Genomic DNA, 18,456 nt, shown 5'->3' on the forward strand with positions numbered 1-18,456 from the left:
CTCTGAGGTTATTGAACAGAGTGAAACTTTTTTTTTCGCATACAGTTTTCCCTTTAAATTTCTTTTGGGGCCCCAATATAATTAATAATTTTTTGGCCCCTAAGAGAGTGAAACGTTTGTATTATTTTTACACCTACATTCAGCCTTTTCTTCTAAATTTCTTTCGGGCTTCCCCAAGAGCATAAAATGTTTACTTTATCTATTTTTCACCTACATTCAGCTTTTTCCTTTCATTTTGTTTGGAGGCCCCCAAGAAAATGAAACCGTTATTTTGTTTATTTTTAATCTACATTCAGTTTTTTCTTTAAATTTCTTAAAAGGTCCCCAAGAGACTGAAGTCCTAAGGTATAGATTGTTTAGGTTCCGACACTGATTACTTTTATTAGACAGATATTTCTGTTGTTTCATCCGTTATTTGGTGCAATTAATTGCGATTACTTTTAGAAAAAGTGTGGATTATAAACCTTGACGGCTCTTGTACAGCCTTACAAGGTCACTCTCATGTAGATCAAATAGTTCAGTCTTGTACTGTTTTCCTATCAATTTCCTCTTTGGTACTGAAGTATTGGCCTTCTATTTTTTAGTTTCAACATCCAAAGAGTATGAATTGAGAAAGGTCAGACGGTGGTTATAGGGTAAATTAAGAAATGGTAGAATCAATAAAATGGGATGAAAGGAAAACCTCGAGAAAAAAAATATACGCTCACGGTATGTGTCTGCAAAAGACAATTCCACTAAGGACATACAGGATACTATAAGAGGACGTATAGGTTACCAAAGAGTGCGCGGTTCTTCAGTAGTAGAGCGCTCACGTCTGATGGGTGAGGTCTCTGGTTCGATCGTCAGTCAGATAAGTTCGTGGTAATCAACATCGTGTCCGTTGGTTTTTTCGTGGTACTTCCGTTACCTTCCACATTATCATTCCATCACTTATTTCATCTTCATTCACTTGTCTTTATCGTCTATCTCCCTTAGTCTGACGGGCATTATAGTGAAAGATTGCATTTTTTCCAGATGCACCAAGGACCAAAAATTGCCAACAGCACAATTGGAGAAATGGAAATTAAAAAAAAAACAAATAAATAAAATAAAAACCCAATGTTAACCTTGCGAGCAAGTTGCAGAGGGCAGTTTGTTGTCCGGTGATGACACATCCTCCTAAGGACTATTTGAATCTTAGTGTAGTGTCAGGGGAGCCATCATTACTCGCAGTACCTCAATGAAAGTTTCAATTATACTCACGTGTTTCTCCGCTTATCAGTACTTTCACGTATGGTTCAAATTTCATTAACCTTTTTAGGTACGACATCATCTTATCTTGTTCAGATTTTAAACCTCAGCATTCGTTCCAGTGTTGCCAACGATAGCGATAAGTCGGTAAATCTAGCAAAATTGGGGAGACAGCCACTTTTTTTTTTAAATACAAAAGTGACTAACTAGTTTTTGAGAGATTTTTGAAGTGTCTTGGAGGCAGAACTGGTGATTTTCATCTTGTGCTTTGCTTTTTTAAAATTTTGATATTACTTACTCGGCAATTGTTGAAGAACGCGAATCAGTTCCACAGGGTACCATTCGACCATATACCCTAATAGTTCATGACGTCGCCACCTGAATACACAACGTGTGATACAATCGAAAATTTTTGTGGCTTGTTACAACTGACAACATAACGAATACTAACTGACAGTGATGGGTAAACTTTTCTAGAAGAGGTGCAAAGAAAAAAATCTTAGGCAGGCCAACATAATTTATGAAAGTAAGAATGATACGTTTCAAATAAATTAATTAATATTACTCTCTATTAAGGATTAGTTTCTGGATCTGGTACGAACTGTGATGGAGCGACTCTCAGAAATAAAGTTAGTTGCTCATATGTTGCTCTGTTTCTAATACAACTGTTTCAAAGAAACCCCATTCTTCATTTCATTCGTTAGATTAGATAACATGTCGCGGGACGGATATGAGCTTTCAGGGAATAAAATTTGGCCCGCGAGCCGTAGCTTGTCCTTTAATGAACTAGGGTATCTTGAATGTTTTTAAATATATATCTATTTTACTGTGTACTGTGCAGTGCAGTGATATCTAACTGTTAAATTAAGGGGACAAAAGTGTACGACCTGTGTGTGTGTGTTTTTACTCCCACTTAAAAGTACCGTAGTTTTATAACTGAGGAGGAGACAAAGTTTCTTTACGAGTAAATAACTATGTTACATGATTATTGTTTTTCAAATTACAACTTAACGGGATCAAAACTGCATGAACTCCCGCAAGAAATCGAACCTGGGTGTGTCACGTCAAAGGCGTGTACGCTAATCGCTTAGCTAAGAGGGAGCTTTGCTTATGTTTACGTACGGTAGACCTATACAAGTTTACTTAGTTTTAGGAAAAAAAAAACAGAGGTGGAGTTTTACTATATTGACCTACTGATTGTAAAATGTACGGATAAAATTGGGGAAGTCTTTAATTTGCCCTTTTTACGTCGAGAACAAAACCCAACGAACCCCTATGGGGCTTCTCACTTGTTGATACTGCTATTGCTACTACTGCTATTGCTACTCCTACTATTACTACTTATACTATGGATCCGTATTGTAAAACTGCACGGAAAAAGATAGTGAGAGAAACATAGGTTTCAGGCTTAAAGCCGACAAATTTCAGTTTTTGCGACTTCCGGAGCTTAATTTAGTTACATTTTGCCAATAAGTATTGGCAACAGTCTATACTGGAAGACCAACCGGAAAACGACCATTAGGAAGACAGAGGCGCAGATGGGAGGACATTAAGATGGATCTCACAGAAATAGCAACACAAAGTAGAAACTGGATGCAATTGGCTAAGAATAGCGTTGGCAATTGGGTTCCATACAGCGTTGCCAGACTCACAGCTCGGAATTATTCCAAAACCTGATCGAAATTATGCTAAATGCAGTCAAATTATGCTATATTCTCATAATTACTAATCCCGGAGTTTTTAAAGAAAAAAAAACATATCTAAAATTAAAAATAACAACTCAGGATGTAGAAAAGCCTATCTATTATTTTTTTTTATTCCTAATTCAAACAAATAAATAACTGAAGTTGCAACACAAATATTAAAACTTCTGGAAAATAAAGATTTTTTTTGCACCTTCTGTTTTTTTTTTTCATTTTTGACTAGGGCTGTTTTTCTTGTGATTCAACAATTTCATTAGCAGTTTTAGGCTGTCACTTAAAAAACTCATTTTCAGAAACACTAGATTGTTTTTATTCCCACTCGCCATCTCTAAAGTCATTGGTAAAGAGATGATCTGTTTCAAACTTGCTTCGAACAATAAGTCTGTCTGTATAGTTTACTGACCGTATGAATCAATGGGAGCGAATACATTTCGGCCGTTCCTTTTCTTCCCAGGAGCAACTTCTTTCTCACCTCCAGGTTTTATGGCTTTTTGATAAACTTGCTGAAATTATGTTAGATTTGGGCAGGGTGGTAAATGCTAAAGACATGCAAATTTTGCTAGATCTAGCATCATTATACTAAATCTGGTTCCATAGGCCACAAAGTTAGTTTAGGATATACAGACCGCAAACTTCCAATATGTGCAATTGAAATAAGTTTTTATCGTCTGCACAGCGAAAGAGCCAATCAGCGCTCGGGTGGGCGGGACGATGTATCGTCGCGGGTGAGATGGCGCTGCCATCGGTCTGTGAACGTGACGTCATGGGTTGTGATAGTAACCAGCGGATTGTTTTCGTCTGCTTTGCATCTCAAGTGTTAGACGCAGAGCAAAAAGTTTAGATTAGCTAGTGCTCAGTTTTTCTTGTACTGCGCCTAGATCTGACATTCCTTTCCAGCTCATATCTATCTATCTAACTATCTATCTATCTATCTATCTATATATATATATATATATATATATATATATACAAACCGATTTGTCTTAATTCCTTTTCACTTTTCAGAGTTCACTTTGAAAATATCAAAGTACAGAAAAGCTACTAAAGGAACGAAAGAGTAATATTTCAAATAAAAAGAATACAAAAATTCTTTCTGGAAAACATTTTTATCCAAACTTGTATCCGTGTACACTTAACTCCTTGCATATTCATTTACAAATGTAAAAAGAATATTTCATATTTCATTTTTATAGGAGAAAGAATTTATACTAAATAGCTTAATGTCTCTTGATCTTTGTTGCAAGCTTCAATTACAAAATATTGCATCCACGGTGTTTAGAAAGTTTTTGAAAGGTGAACCGCTACAGCATCCGGAAACCAAACTCATCACTGTGTACACAAATTTATTAGTAGCAAGGTGGGGAAACAGCTATGAAAATAAAATGAAATCTGTCGGCCTGACGTCCCACGATTATGCTCCTGAGCGTAAAGGGAGGGAAGAATTGTTGGAACGAGAAAGTGGAAGGAAACGGGAGTATCCTTAAAAAACCCAGAGATACGATGTTGTTCTCCACAAACTTATTTGCCTGGGGTAACCAGGGAACCTACACATTAGAGGTTAAGTGCCCCATAATTAAGCCACCTTGTGCGCTTTGGACGTAATTCGTAACAAGTGTTTTAGTTTAATAGTGTAAACCTATTATCTTGAAATATTGGGGGCCGCGGTGGCTCAGTGGTAGAGCGTTCACCTCTGGTGCTTGGGGTCCCGGGTTCGATCCCAGCCCCCGCCAAGTGAACTTTGTGGGGGACAAACACCGTGTGCGTGGGTTTTCTCGGAGCTATCCCGTTTCCTCCCACTTTCTTCATTTCCTCCCACTCGGGGCTGAGAATCAATATTCTAGTACACAGTGAATAAATAATGTACTCTCATTTTATATTTAAATTTACTTACCAATAAAAACAAAGAAAGAAGAGAAACTAAGATTGGTCATTACTTTCGTTACCCATAATTCCGTACTGCATGAATTACAGAAAAGTCGAAAATAGCAATTTGGCTTACAAAACGAAAACGTTTTGCGCACCGTTGAGTCTTGACTCAATTTCGGCATATAGTGACTGCGCCTCGAAAAGCCGATATGTGCAGAACTGGGATATCTCCAGAAGAGAAAAATGTTTTCTTATCATACAAGTATCATTTTTGTTTCCCTAATAATACAAAACTATTAAGAATTCACATACAAGGCACTTATTACAAGATTAAACACAACTTTGGGCTCGTAACGTAGTCGATCGAATATACCTGTTTTCGCCCGACATATTCGAGGAAAATGTCACATAGCGATTTATCGAAGTGCAGCGACGACATAATGTAGTGAGAGAATGAATAATACTAATAAATAAATTTTAAAAACAAACTTTTTTTTTTTTACGAATTTTCAAAACATGAAAGAGTGAACTTTAAGTTCCTAGCATTAGTCCATAATTCAAGGTACAAATACTTATTATTTACTCCTGCAAAACTATATTATTTTTGTGTGCGAAGCTCATATATCCTATACGAAAACACGATTCAAAGTTGACTAGAAAAAAAAAACTTCAGCCCAACTTCTTATGATAACTGTAAAAGGAGTTCGAATTTAATTCTTTTAATTCGTAAGTATCGGTTGGATAACGAAAATGTTACAAATCACTTCAAACTACTTCCATATGAGCACGACATAGCTTGACATCGACTAATATTTTTAAAAAATACTGTCAAATTATATACAAGAGGTGAGAGAATGCACGACTGGACTAAGATTTGAACCTGGATCTCCACCTTACCGTAACGATGCATTAACCAGTACGCTACTTACTGTTCCAGAACAGTCATACACTCTATCACTAAAGTCGGTGTTAAAGCATCAAGCTTGAGCAATCACTCTTTACACTACAGAACACCTCTGATGGTTGGATATATATATATATATATATATATATATATATATATATATATATATATATATATATATGAGAAATGGAGGAAATAACATATTATATCACGTATATTTTGTGAATATGTAGTGTGATACAATCGATTATTGCCTCCAGTTATCTTATATAATAAAGAAATTAAACCGTTTATCCTTAAAATTATATAAATTCCACAATCCTACATTACTTATGATTGCATAACAAATTGAAAGATAAACAAAGGAATGAAGACAACACACAAAATAAAATCCTGTTTATCTATTGAGAATGATTACAGTAGTAATTAGTTAAATTTAGATTAAGTATCCATTTCTAGAACACAATATATTTAATGTGAATACATAAACAAAAAAAAACTATAGGGGAAGTGCGCACAGTACCGGACGTTACCCAGTACCGGACAGTAGTAGTAGAGTCCGTATCCGATAGATGACAGACGTGTGCTAGCTATCATCACCATTGTGTAAGTGCAAGGTGTAGGTGAGCAAGTTGTGACTTGTGTCAGGCCAGTGTGGAGCGAGATATTGGCGTGTGTAGTTGAATTGCTGTGTACGTTGGTCCTGTGTGTTAAGTTTTGTCTACTGTGTCGACTGTACGGGTAAGTACGTGAACATTTTGTTACCTGTATGACTTCTCTTATTGTATAATGTACCCAAGTATGATAATAAATATTGAATTACGGAAAATGTTACTACGTGATCCGACATTATATGCTAACATGTTGATTTCCCAGTACCGGACAGTATGTATGTTCCCAGTATCGGACAAGGACACAATGTCGTCCTTACGATAATTTTATAATAGTAGCGTTTCTCGTTCTTGTTTTTTCCAGGCAAGATGGCAAACAAGAAAAAGGGGAAGTGGGTGGAAGAGGATATGAAGAAGGCAACGCAAGCAGTCATGGAAGGGCAAATGAGTCTGAGGGTAGCTGCACGTAACTTTCTTGTACCTAAGAGCACTTTAGGGGATAGAGTGAAAGACTTGAAAATTGGAAACGCAATAGAAATGACTCCTCAAATGGGCCGTTTTGATACAACATTTTCAGAAGAAATAGAGACGCAGCTTGTTAATTATCTAAAGGACTTGGACAACCAATTGCTGCCAATGAACAAAAAGGAGCTTTTGAAATTTGTTTTCGATTTAGCAGAGCACCTCAAAATTAATCATCAGTTTAATAAAGACAAAAAATGTGCTGGACAGAACTTCCGCTACAGTTTCACGAAACGTCATCCTGAACTGTCGTTGCGTATTTCTCAGTCGACGAGCATGCAGAGAGCTGTGGGGTTTAGTAAAAAGCACGTTGATCTATTTTTTGACAAATATGAAGAGTTACTTGCAAAGTACAACTTTAAACCTTCTAATATATTTAACTGTGATGAGACTGGAGTGTCGGTTTTTCACGATAATGCAACTAAAGTTCTGTCGCAGAAGGGAAAGAAACAGGTCGGAAAAAATACTTCAGGAGAAAGAGGCAGAAACATCACAGTACTACTCACGATTAATGCAACTAGTGATCAGTTTCTTCCCCCGTTGTTTGTCTTTCCGCGGAAAAGGATATCTGAGGAACTGAAGAAAGATGCGCCAACAAATAGTGTTTTCATTGCTGAAGAAAGTGGATGGATGACAGCTGTAGGTTTCCGGAAATATATTGAAATGTTTGTTGCTCGCGTGAAGCCGACGAGGAGTGGGTGCAGTGTATTTTATGTCACAAATGGGCTCATGTTGCATGCACCAGTCAAGAAAATCTTGGCTATTTCATATGTGATCGGTGCAGTTTTTTTAGTGTTTGTTTATGTTCAGGTGAGGTAAGACTAATATTCACATTTTCACACTCCTCGTTCAGTACTGGGATATTGGCTTGACATTTCTTTGTTTGTATTATTATTGTTTCTGCAACGATAACACGAGATGTGTTTTATTTACTTAAATATTTATAGAAGTGTCTTCAGATGTTTTTTTTTACATTCATATATCATTCTATTCATTGCACATAAAGGTAAACAAATGTATTTTATGTTGTGTCCGGTACTGGGTAACGTTTTTGTGTGTGTGTGAATTTGAACGTGATTTTCACTTTCACTTTAAAAATTAATGCTCTCCATTGTTGTAGTTTCTTTTATGTCAGCTCTTATAATGCATGTCCAACTTTAATATGATTGCATTACTTTCATGATGTACCTCTTAGTTATCTCGTGGATTCGAAAAAACCTTAGGTGTCCGGTACTGTGCGCACTTCCCCTAATAATTTAACTTTATTGTATTTGGAAACAATGTTTCATCTACTGATCCGATTTGAAAGATGAATGGAATCTTTTCACTCTTCAACAAACTTTGTTCTTTATAGATCACAATGCTAGTAATTTCATATTATACATTAAAACAGTTTGAAACATATATAGGTAATTCCTTGCTATTTTTTAAATTTTGGCTTCAATAAAACTCATTTTTGACTGATATAAAGCTATTATGTTTTTAGGATAGCATTCAATATAGGCCGTAGTGAGTAACGATTAAATTAGTGAAGTGCGTTCTTAACTCCTGGATTTCTTCATTTCCCTCAGAAAAAGCTCTTTGAAAAAGTTTATTTTTTCTGTGACGGAAAATAATTTCAAAAAAGGTTAATATTGCCAACATTATATAGGTGTTCACTGACAACAGTATGATTAAAGCATATCAGGTCTTAGCTCTTACACTATTTTACAAAGTTATAATTTATTTATTTAAAAGAGAAGATCTTGACCTGCAAGAGGAAGTCATGACTACTTACAGATAGGTCGTAACAGAAAGATTGTTTTTACGAACACGACACCTGGGTTTAGTATTATCTATGAGGGTAATCTTGAAACATACTTTTCACACTACTTTCTTCAAAATTATTTTCGAATATCTTTCATTATTTGAGTTATAAAAATATTCAGTTAAAAAACTTAAATGTGTGCTAGAATTCTTTAATTATATTTTTCACATGCTAGTATTCAAAAATAATTTATAGTATTACATTCAGTATGTTATACGTTCAAGCAACTAATATTGCGTAATATTGCGTATAATAAAGCGTATCTTTCTTTTCTGATTGTTAAAACTGGTGGATTCAATTTTTTAATAATGTCTTTCAAGGAATACACACACTCATCAGTCGTCTTTGGCCACTTGTACTTTTTGGATCTGTAGTGCTGGGATACACAACTTTGGATCTAACACCATCATGAAGAACTTCAGCGATTGTTCTCGCATAACAAGTACCATCATACATAACACGAATCCAATCTTCAAAATTTATTTTTGATGAACCTGAAATTTTTTTTAAAAAACTATAAGATTCATGTACCAATATTTTGCGCAGTTATATATTAATTTTTAAACTATTTTGTTGAAAATTCCATATTTTTGTCCTGGTTTAATGTATGATTGATTAATATATATATAGACAGGAAATAGTTGCTGCTAACAAACCCACCGCCACTGATGCACCTGCACCCTAAAGATACACTCCCTCGACCCCCTTACTGTGTTCCTGCTCTGATTTGCTTAGATTGCATTCGTGCTTTTTAGTGGCCACCATGCACAATTTAGTTCGTGTTTTATGCCATACGTTCACACTGTATTTCAAACAATCACTATCAAGTGTGCGAGGGTCACAATTTAGTATTTTGGGGTAGAAACTAATATTCCCTTTTTTCCGAGTTGCGTGCGGTCCGGGGATACACCAGTAATGCCCTATTTTCTACCGGCACTGTATTTCTGTTCAATGTACAGAAGCTAAACTTTGTTTACAAGTGCAGCATTAATAGTATAAAACCATGGTAAGTGCTCAATGCCAAAACCCACTTGTTTTTACTACATCCGCTTTCGTGCATACCCATCGTCGCTGATACGCCATCGGACGTACTCCCGCGCCGTCCCATAGCTTTACTCTGCCCTTACTCGGTTAGATAGCATTCGTGCTTTTTAGCGGCTACCTAGCACAGGCTGCGTTGTGTTTAGTGGTAAAACATAGTGTCTACTAAAATTCCAAAATGAAATTTCGCGACTTTTTCCTTCCCAAATCATAACATTTAATAGAATTCTCAAGAGCGAATTTGGTTGCGAATTGGGCCGAATTTTCATGCATGCGATAGAAGTGTGGTTTGTTTGCGATTTGGTAGCATCTAAAGCCGACCAGAGACATTTCTGGTGGTGAATTTTGACGGTTTATAGAACAAAATTTTCCAGTCTATACTTGTATTGGCATAGATAAAAAATAATTCGTGATCCAAAAGTTAAATTTCTTGACTTTCATGACCGTTTTCTGACTTCATGACTTCCGTGACCGATAGACACCCTGTAAAACTTTTCTCATACAGCATTAAATTTCCTCTTAATATTGGGGAAGGCGAATCAATAGGATTGCCATAATTCATTGATCCGAAACACGGACAAGCCTTAAAATGACGACCCATCGAAGGTACGGTGCGCGGGGCCCAAACACAGAATAAATAAATAAATACTGTAATACTTAAAACACTATTGGAAACTACCATGTTATTTTAATATCTTTCGTTAACACAGATATAGTAAATCATACAATTAGATTACGTACATTAAAGCTAACTCAAAGAACGCTGGGATGAAAAAACAAGACACTTTTTTAGAAACATGGGCTACTTTATTAATAGTAATTAAAATATAACTTATCTATATCATGAAAACACAATTTCTTCGCCCCAGATCTTAGCGATTTCCGATTTGGAAATTTTCGGGCAGCTTCATCAACTGCCAAATACGGACGTTTTCCTATTTCATACGATACGGACACGGACAAAAAAATAAAAATAGTCCGTATAAAATACGGACATAGCAACCCTACGAATGAAACACTGTTCAAACATTACGCGTTCCGTACAGGTTTACTTTTGGCGTACCACTATAAATAATTGCTGAATTCGACAATTCTTTCACTAATTTCCTTGATAGCAATTAGTATCTCCCCCAAATTCCTGTAACTTATAGTGACAGGGATGTAAACGGCCTCGTTTATTCGTATACCAACAGTTGGTGACGCGCCTGTTTCCTACTGTCGCATCCTTTCGCTGACGCTTGGTACCCATGTGGACCCCTGCTCTGCTCTGACACGCTTAGATAAAGTCCGTGCTTTTACTGGCAACCTATCACAAGTTGGCTTGTGTTTTATGCACTGTAGTATTTAAGCCATACTTCTATATGATTTATACTAAACACAGTTACAAATAAAGAACCGTAATCACTACCAACTGAGGCAGAATCATTACCAAGTGATTTTGGAGAGAAACTAAATAATACCCAATTTCCTTCTTATTGCCCTCACAAAGACTTGCTATCTCACTCGGGATGGAAAAAATCAATGGGGCCATCAGATGCAATTGTTGAAAAATTACAACCCTTACACGATTTGAGTCTAAATACGACTTTCGGAGGAATGGGGCAAAAAAAAGCGAACTGCGGATTTTTTTATCCATAACGAAGATAAAAAACAACGTGCCCTGCGGGGCCCTACCTCGCCTTTACTTGCTAACGCTCGCTCGGCAACACTATGTAAATTAAATATTGGTATCCTAACCCAATTTAACGTATGGAACCATAAAACGACCTAACCTGAGTAGAATATCGCAAAAAGGTAGATGAAAAAGCTGGCCCCCATCGCTAAACAAGGGCCGAAAATATCATCATTAGATCTTTCATATGCACTCACTTATTTTATCTGTCGTAAAGGACTTCTTTTGATTTTACATTAGAATCCCCCACTTGTAAACTTAAAATACAACTGTATTACTTTATTTAATTCTGTCGTCTCCGAAATTTGTTCTTTATAAACATATTATCATGGAAATGATTGAAGTTTGTCTGTGAATCTTCCAAAATGTGGTGCGCCAGAACTACTCCTGTACCACTCGTTATTTTTAAATGACCAGATTTTTGACCCAAAATTTTAATAAAGATATCCTCGTATTCATAGTCGACACACAAAATTATCTGGTCTTCATCACTTGGTTAGCTGCACGTTTTCAGGGAGGATACGTAACAAAAATAAAAACTTCTTGTATCCATAGGCAAGAACATACTGGTTTAAGAATTAAACGTCAATGTATATGCTCAACCTACTAGATAAAAAAGATAAGAATTTATAAAAGATAGAAAAGTAGTACGGTAATAAGAATACGAACTTAAACAGTTAATTCTTTTACATGTACAAAATAAAATAAATCTATGCGTACTTACCTTAACGGATGGATTCGCTAATTTCCCTCTTCAGTTTTCCGCAAAAAAGACAACCTTTTTGCACTGTGTCTGGATTTCTTCATTATCTTCCATTTGTTAAATTATTTAGTAAAATACTAGTGCAAACTTATTTGAATCAAAACAAACGTAAACGTACACAATAGGAAAGCACACACTACTGTTTTCTACACCAGGTGCTAACCGAGAGCTTTACTTTCAAAATTTCCACTTACGTGACGAGAGATCGACTGGTTAGTTCCGTCGTCGTTGGTGCGGAGGCCTTACTGTACCCGAAATTTCCAGTTTGCCGCGAAGGTTGCGTAGGTATTGGCAAAAGTGACTCATTTGCTAAAAATTCTGAAGCAAGGGCATAAATTACCCATTAATGCTTCTACAAAAAGAAATTTCATTAAGATGTTCCTTGTTGGAGTCTGAAGCGTAAAACTCTCTTACGTTCGAGTTTTTTTTTTTTTAGCTAGCCGGGGCTAGCCACCCGCTCGAGGGTTACGCCCTACATGGGGAAAGGGAAGTAAATTAAAGGGACAGGTGGAAAGGAATGGGAGATGGGCTAAGGGATATTCAATAATGTTATAAAACTTTATTTCTAAATAATTAAATAAATATATACATATATATTAGGACATTACGATCTTTACGATCGTAATCATATGTAGAGGAGAGGAAATTGTACAATGAATTATATACATTAGTGAAAGTACTGTAGATAGGTTGCATGACAATGAGGGGATGAGTGAGATAGTGATGAGATGAGGTGCAGTTAGACGACACAACACATAGGATAGTGTTAATGAACAGATGCCGATTATTCTTCTCGCTTGGGGGCTGCTCCAAGCATTAATGATGGACGGTGGGAAGCCCTGTTAGTGACAGAGGAGTTACTGTGCAGAAGATGAGGGTATGATATGCGATGGAGGGTGATCGAGAAGAAATGTTCTGGTGAGTGGAAGATCTGGATGATTTGGTGGTAAGCAATAATGATACATCGTGAAGAGAAGGGAGAGGGGGGAATGAGTGATGGGGTGAGCGATATCAAAATTGGTGTGAGCATTGATGGTATCTACAAGGAGTGGATGATGAGAAGAGAGACGTTGCTGGAAGTATCGGAGGCGGAGTTTTTCTAAATGGAACCAAATGTGGGGAAAAGTCATGCGATCATAGAGCTCTGCAGTAGGACTTGGAAGTTTGATTCTGTAGGCAATTCTCAGTGCGTGACGTTCGAGGACTTTAAGTTTTCGATAATATGAGAGGGGTGCCGAGACCCAGGCAGGATGTCCATAGGTAAGCACCGGCCGAAGAAAGACTTTATAAGTGTTTAACAATAACTCTGCAGAGAGACCCCAAGTGGTGCCAGTAAGACGTTTTAAGAGATTGAGTCTATTGTATGCCTTCTTGGTGACGTCCTGGAGATGAGCTTTCCATGTGAGGTGCCTATCTAAGGTCAGTCCTAAGTATTTAACGGTGTTAGAGATTGTAAGACGGGTGTCGTCAACTGTGATCTGAAGTAAGTTTGGATTACGGTGAATTTTGGAGCGTTTCTTAGGAGGAAGAAAGACTATAGTTTGTGTTTTAGCGGCATTGATCTTTAGTCGCCATTTATCGCACCAGAGAACAAACGCGTCTATTGCTGGTTGTAAGGCTTTGTTGATTTGGTGTATAGTGCTGCCAGTTGCCAGGAATGCTGTATCATCAGCATATTGAAAGATGTGAACATGTTGAGGGAGGGGAGGCATGTCGGCTACATAAAGTAGATATAATAATGGTGATAGTGAGGAGCCTTGAGGTACACCTGAGTGCAGAAAGATGGGATAAGAGGACTGTTGGTTTATGTAAACATAAGCAAGGCGGCCGAACAAGAAATTATAAATAAAACGGATATATGCAAGGGGAAGGCGAAAGTTGAGCAGTTTTGAAAGCAGACCCTGATGCCACACTTTATCAAATGCCTTCTCTAAATCAAAGAGTACCAGACAAGACGGCTTAGCGGTGTTATACTGATTATGGATATAGTTGAGGAGACGCAGAAGCTGATCGTTGATGCTGAACTTTGGGCGAAAGCCTGCTTGATGGTGTGGTAAGAGATGGTAATGAGAAAGATGAATATGAAGGCGTTTGACAAGAATTTTCTCGAGGATTTTTGTAAAGACTGGAGTGAGTTGTATCGGCCGGTAGGATGAAACGTTAGCAGGAGGTTTATTGGGTTTAAGAAACATGAGAATTTTGGATGTTTTCCAGTGAGCGGGTACATAGCCGGTGCGGAGGATAAAGGTGTAAATGAGAACGAGAAGAGTCAGCAGAAGTGGTGGACTTTCTTTAACATGTCGATAGGAAATGTTGTCAATTCCAGGAGCGGTATTGCGTTTATGATTGATGACATGAGTGATTTCTGTGATAGTGATGGGGGCAGCGAGTGCTTTATGAGTGGGTAGGTTGTGTGTCTCATTGGGTTGAAGATGTGGTGAATTGAAGTTGAAATGATCTACAGGATGATGATGAAAATGCCGAGCGGATGGTAGAGGTGTGAAGATCTCCTGTAAGTAGGAAGCAAAAGCGTTAGCCTTTTCGCGGTCTGTGTTTAATGCTTGATCGAGACCTAGAATAGGATATGAGGTTTTAGTAAATTTACCAGCTAATGCGTTGAAACGTTTCCAATATTGCGAAGGGTGCGATGTGGTAGAAAGGGTATTGCAGGTTTTAATCCACTGTCGTAATTTGTATGCTCGGAGGTAATTACATACTGTGCGATGGAGGGCTCTATGATGCTGAAGAGCTTCACGGTTGCCAGTGCGAATGTATTCCTTATAAAACTGACGGGAACGTTTAATCAGAGGAAGGTAGTGAGGAGGGAGTTTAGGACGATGAGGTGAATATGTGGTATGAGGGATGAACTGCTCGGATGCAAGTTGTATATGAGTGGTGATAGAGGCGAGAGTGGAGTATAATTCATCTTCAGTAGAAGGGGGAGTGATTGCTGAAAGGGCATTGGTTAAGTAGGTTCGGTAGTTGGACCAGTCCGCTTTATCGTAGCGAGGGATTAGGCGTGGAGGCGGCGAGTCTGAGATAGGAGGAGAGGAAACTTTTAGAGTGAGTTTAATGGGCACATGGTCACTACCGAGAGGATCGAGGATGTCGATGATGATGCGGTGGGAAAGTGATGAAGATGTGATTGCTATGTCAGGGGTAGTGTTAGATTCGGGACGAGTTGGTTTTGGAAGTGGGTGGATGATGCCTGAAGTAGAAGTAGTAATGAAATTGTGAAAAGCTGTCTTATCTCTGTCTGAGCGGCTATGTATGTTAATATCAGCTAAGATCAGATAATGTCGGAAATGATTAGAAATATATTGAAAGAATGCTAGAGGAATTTGATGACCTGGTCGAACATAGATAGTTGCGACTGTGACACATAGGGATTTGTAATAAAGAGTTATGATTAGATGTTCAGGAATGTTGGCAAGGGATGGAGAATGGATACGGTACGGTATGTGAGAGGAAAATCCTATTGCTACGCCGCCATTGGCTCGTCTTGCAGGAAGGTTGTTATCGTGTCGAATTAGTTGGTAGCCAGGAAGTTTGCAACGGAGTTTCGGAGTGAGACGGGTTTCATTAAGAAGGAATGTGTTAACCTGTTCCTCATGTAGGAGTTGTTCAAAGATGAGTTTATGAGTTAAGAGTGAGCGGATGTTAAGAAATAGAAATACAAGTGCCATAGTTAAAGCCATAAGCAAGATGAAGTTAAACAGTTGTTGCAAGTGGAGATGCATGAAAGTGTACGTACGGGCCATTGTAGGTTGCGTGAAAATCGAGGTGAAAGATGTTGCGAGCTGCGTGCTGTACGTGTTGTAACATTAATGGGCGTGCAAAAGGATTAACGTTTTGAAGAGTGAGGGTGACAAAGGCTAATAATTGATGAATGGAAACAGAATGATCGGGCTCTGATGATGTCTCGATGGTTTGATTTTGAGCATCATGAGTTCGCAGCGGTACCACAAGTTCTGGCTTGTCTTCTTCTGGAGCAGGTCGAGATTTACACTTGTAGCTGTACGTCGGATGTGTGCGTTCATGACAGGTGTTGCAAGTTGGAGCTTGTTGCAAATTCGGACAGCTTTTCGTAGGATGAGGTCCAGTACAATATCCACATTTGAGGTGATTGGTGCAGCGGTGAGTAGGATGCACGTTGTATTCCTGACAGCGTTCACATCTGAGAGGAAGTGGTCGTAGTGAGTGGGATGGTTCAACTCTATGCTTCTTTTTGAAAATGAAGACACCATTATCCAGAAGGTCGTTGATAGTATCCTGGGAGTTGGTCAGAATTCGAACCATGTAGGTAGGTCCCTGATTGTTGCGAATCCGGATGCATTTTTTAAAGGTGTAGCCTTCTTCTCGTAGTTCAGCCTCTATTTCGTCATCGGTGATGGACGGGTCGACTCCTCGTACCACTACGGACATGGTGGGTGGCTGACGTGGTGGCGGTGGTTGCTTGTAGCGGCTGTTGGTGAGAGAAGTTAAGGTTGCAGTTTTCCCGAAGATTTCAAAACTGTGCTTGTCTCTGATGGTTTTTGCGAAGTTAGCCAATTTTGATTTGATGATGAATCCGTTTCGTGTTTCCACTATCTGTGAAATCTCGGAGCGTGGACGATACTTGAGAATTTGCTGGAACAAGAGCTTCGAATTCCTGTACTTTGGATCATAGTTTTGCAGTAGGAAGCTGTAGATAGGCTGCAGAGGTGGAAAATCGTCGTCGATGATAAGCCGGTCGGAATCAGCGTCGGAACTTGAGATGCTATGTGCGTCGGTATGTTTCTTCTTCGATGGTGGTGAACTAGTTGATGGTGCTTGGTTCTTCCCGTGGATTGGAGAACGAGAACGCTCGGGACTTGGGTCGGTGGAAGTCTTATCACGATTTCTCCGCTTCTCGATCATCTTCAGAGGTGGTGGAGGAGGTTGTCCAGTATCCATGAAGCGATGAAGATAACCGATCTGAAGCAAGACCCACGAGTATAGGATGAAGATGAAAAAATGAGGTTCAAAATATGCACTACTTGTGCACTTCAGCTAGCTTCCACTTGGGAGAATCCCTCAATCTCTTGCAGCCTCTCGCCCGCAACTGTGTTCGGATCACCGTGCGTCCACACGTATGCGATAAACACAGCCTAGACTTGGCAACAATGCCTCACTACAAGAGCTGTACTACGCCAGCTGGGAAAGTATGACGTTCGAGGTCCTTCATTTTGAACATATTTCTTTATAAAGTTAATTCATTATTGAGCCTTCTTATGTTCTATTTTACAGAATTGAAATATCAACGAACATCTAAATGCTAATAGAATCTTTTAATTAAAAACTTAGTCCTAAAATCGTCTCTCTAAGTTCTGCTATAATTTTTTTTCATTAGCGGAATTTTCTTTTGCGTTGTATGCAAATGCTGTGGTTGTTCCATCTATGGAGTAATTTTGTACTATTCTTCTGGAGGACATTTTTGCCTCTCGTAACTACAATCCTCGGTCAGTCTCAGGACCTTTTATAATATTTTAGTGTTCTAGTACATTGACTAACAAATCTAGTATTTTTCTCCTCCTCTTTTTTTCTCATAAATACATTTGGGAGAAAAAAAGGAATCTCATGAAAATTTGACAATGTACGGAAATTCCACTGTTGCTGGTAACTTTTTCTGCCTGTTTTTTCAACAGTGGTATTTACAAGAGCGAAAGTAGAACATACGTGCCGTCCTGTCACCCCTTCCAACGAGAAGGATTCTGGCAACTTACAGTCAGGGTTGATATGTTTAAAACAGGTATTTTAAACATGTTTAAAACGAGGGCTGTTGTTTTATTCAGTTTGTTTTAAACGTTTTAAACAAATTGTTTTAAACGTGTTTTTTCGATGCTGGTTGGACATGTTTAAAACAACTGAAATATCAGATTGAAGAAGGTAATTTAATTTTCTAGAAACAACCCATCCTTCGCAGGATTTGTGCATGGAGTAAATTACAAGCAGAGTTATATTCTTATTATAACAGCAATTACTGAACGAAATTCTGCACATCAGTGTGCGTATGACTAAACCAACAGAAATTTATGTGAAGTATTTGAACCTTTCTTACTTTCCAAGAATAACGGAGGTTAAACAGACTATACACTATTCTAAGATCCAAATTCACAAATTAAAACTTGGGTATTTTTTGATCACTATCATTTCCTTAATAATGAACAGTTCTCACATCATAAGCTAGTAGAAATACTCTGACAAATACAATACAACTCATGGAAAAGAGCAGTGACTAGCCTACAAGGAGCATATGACATTTTACTTAAACAGTTTTCAAGATACATCTCTATCTGCAACATTGGTAGCTAATAAT

The 18,456-nt window shown here is 38.0% G+C and overlaps 1 protein-coding gene across 1 annotated transcript; it reads right to left on the reverse strand.

Moving 5' to 3' along the window:
* Positions 1–7,672: 7,672 nt before the first annotated feature.
* On the reverse strand, positions 7,673–15,805 carry LOC145673361 (uncharacterized). The gene is made up of 3 exons (XM_081742997.1): positions 14,725–15,805; positions 12,314–12,437; positions 7,673–7,736 (listed from the first exon to the last, which is right to left on the reverse strand). The coding sequence occupies exons 1-3, from the start codon at positions 15,803–15,805 to the stop codon at positions 7,673–7,675; spliced, it is 1,269 nt and encodes a 422-aa protein (XP_081599123.1).
* Between the last annotated feature and the right edge of the window lie 2,651 nt (positions 15,806–18,456).

Source organism: Thermobia domestica, chromosome 16 (assembly GCF_964235325.1).
Source record: "Thermobia domestica chromosome 16, izTheDome1.hap1.1, whole genome shotgun sequence".
NCBI classification, from domain to species: domain Eukaryota; kingdom Metazoa; phylum Arthropoda; class Insecta; order Zygentoma; family Lepismatidae; genus Thermobia; species Thermobia domestica.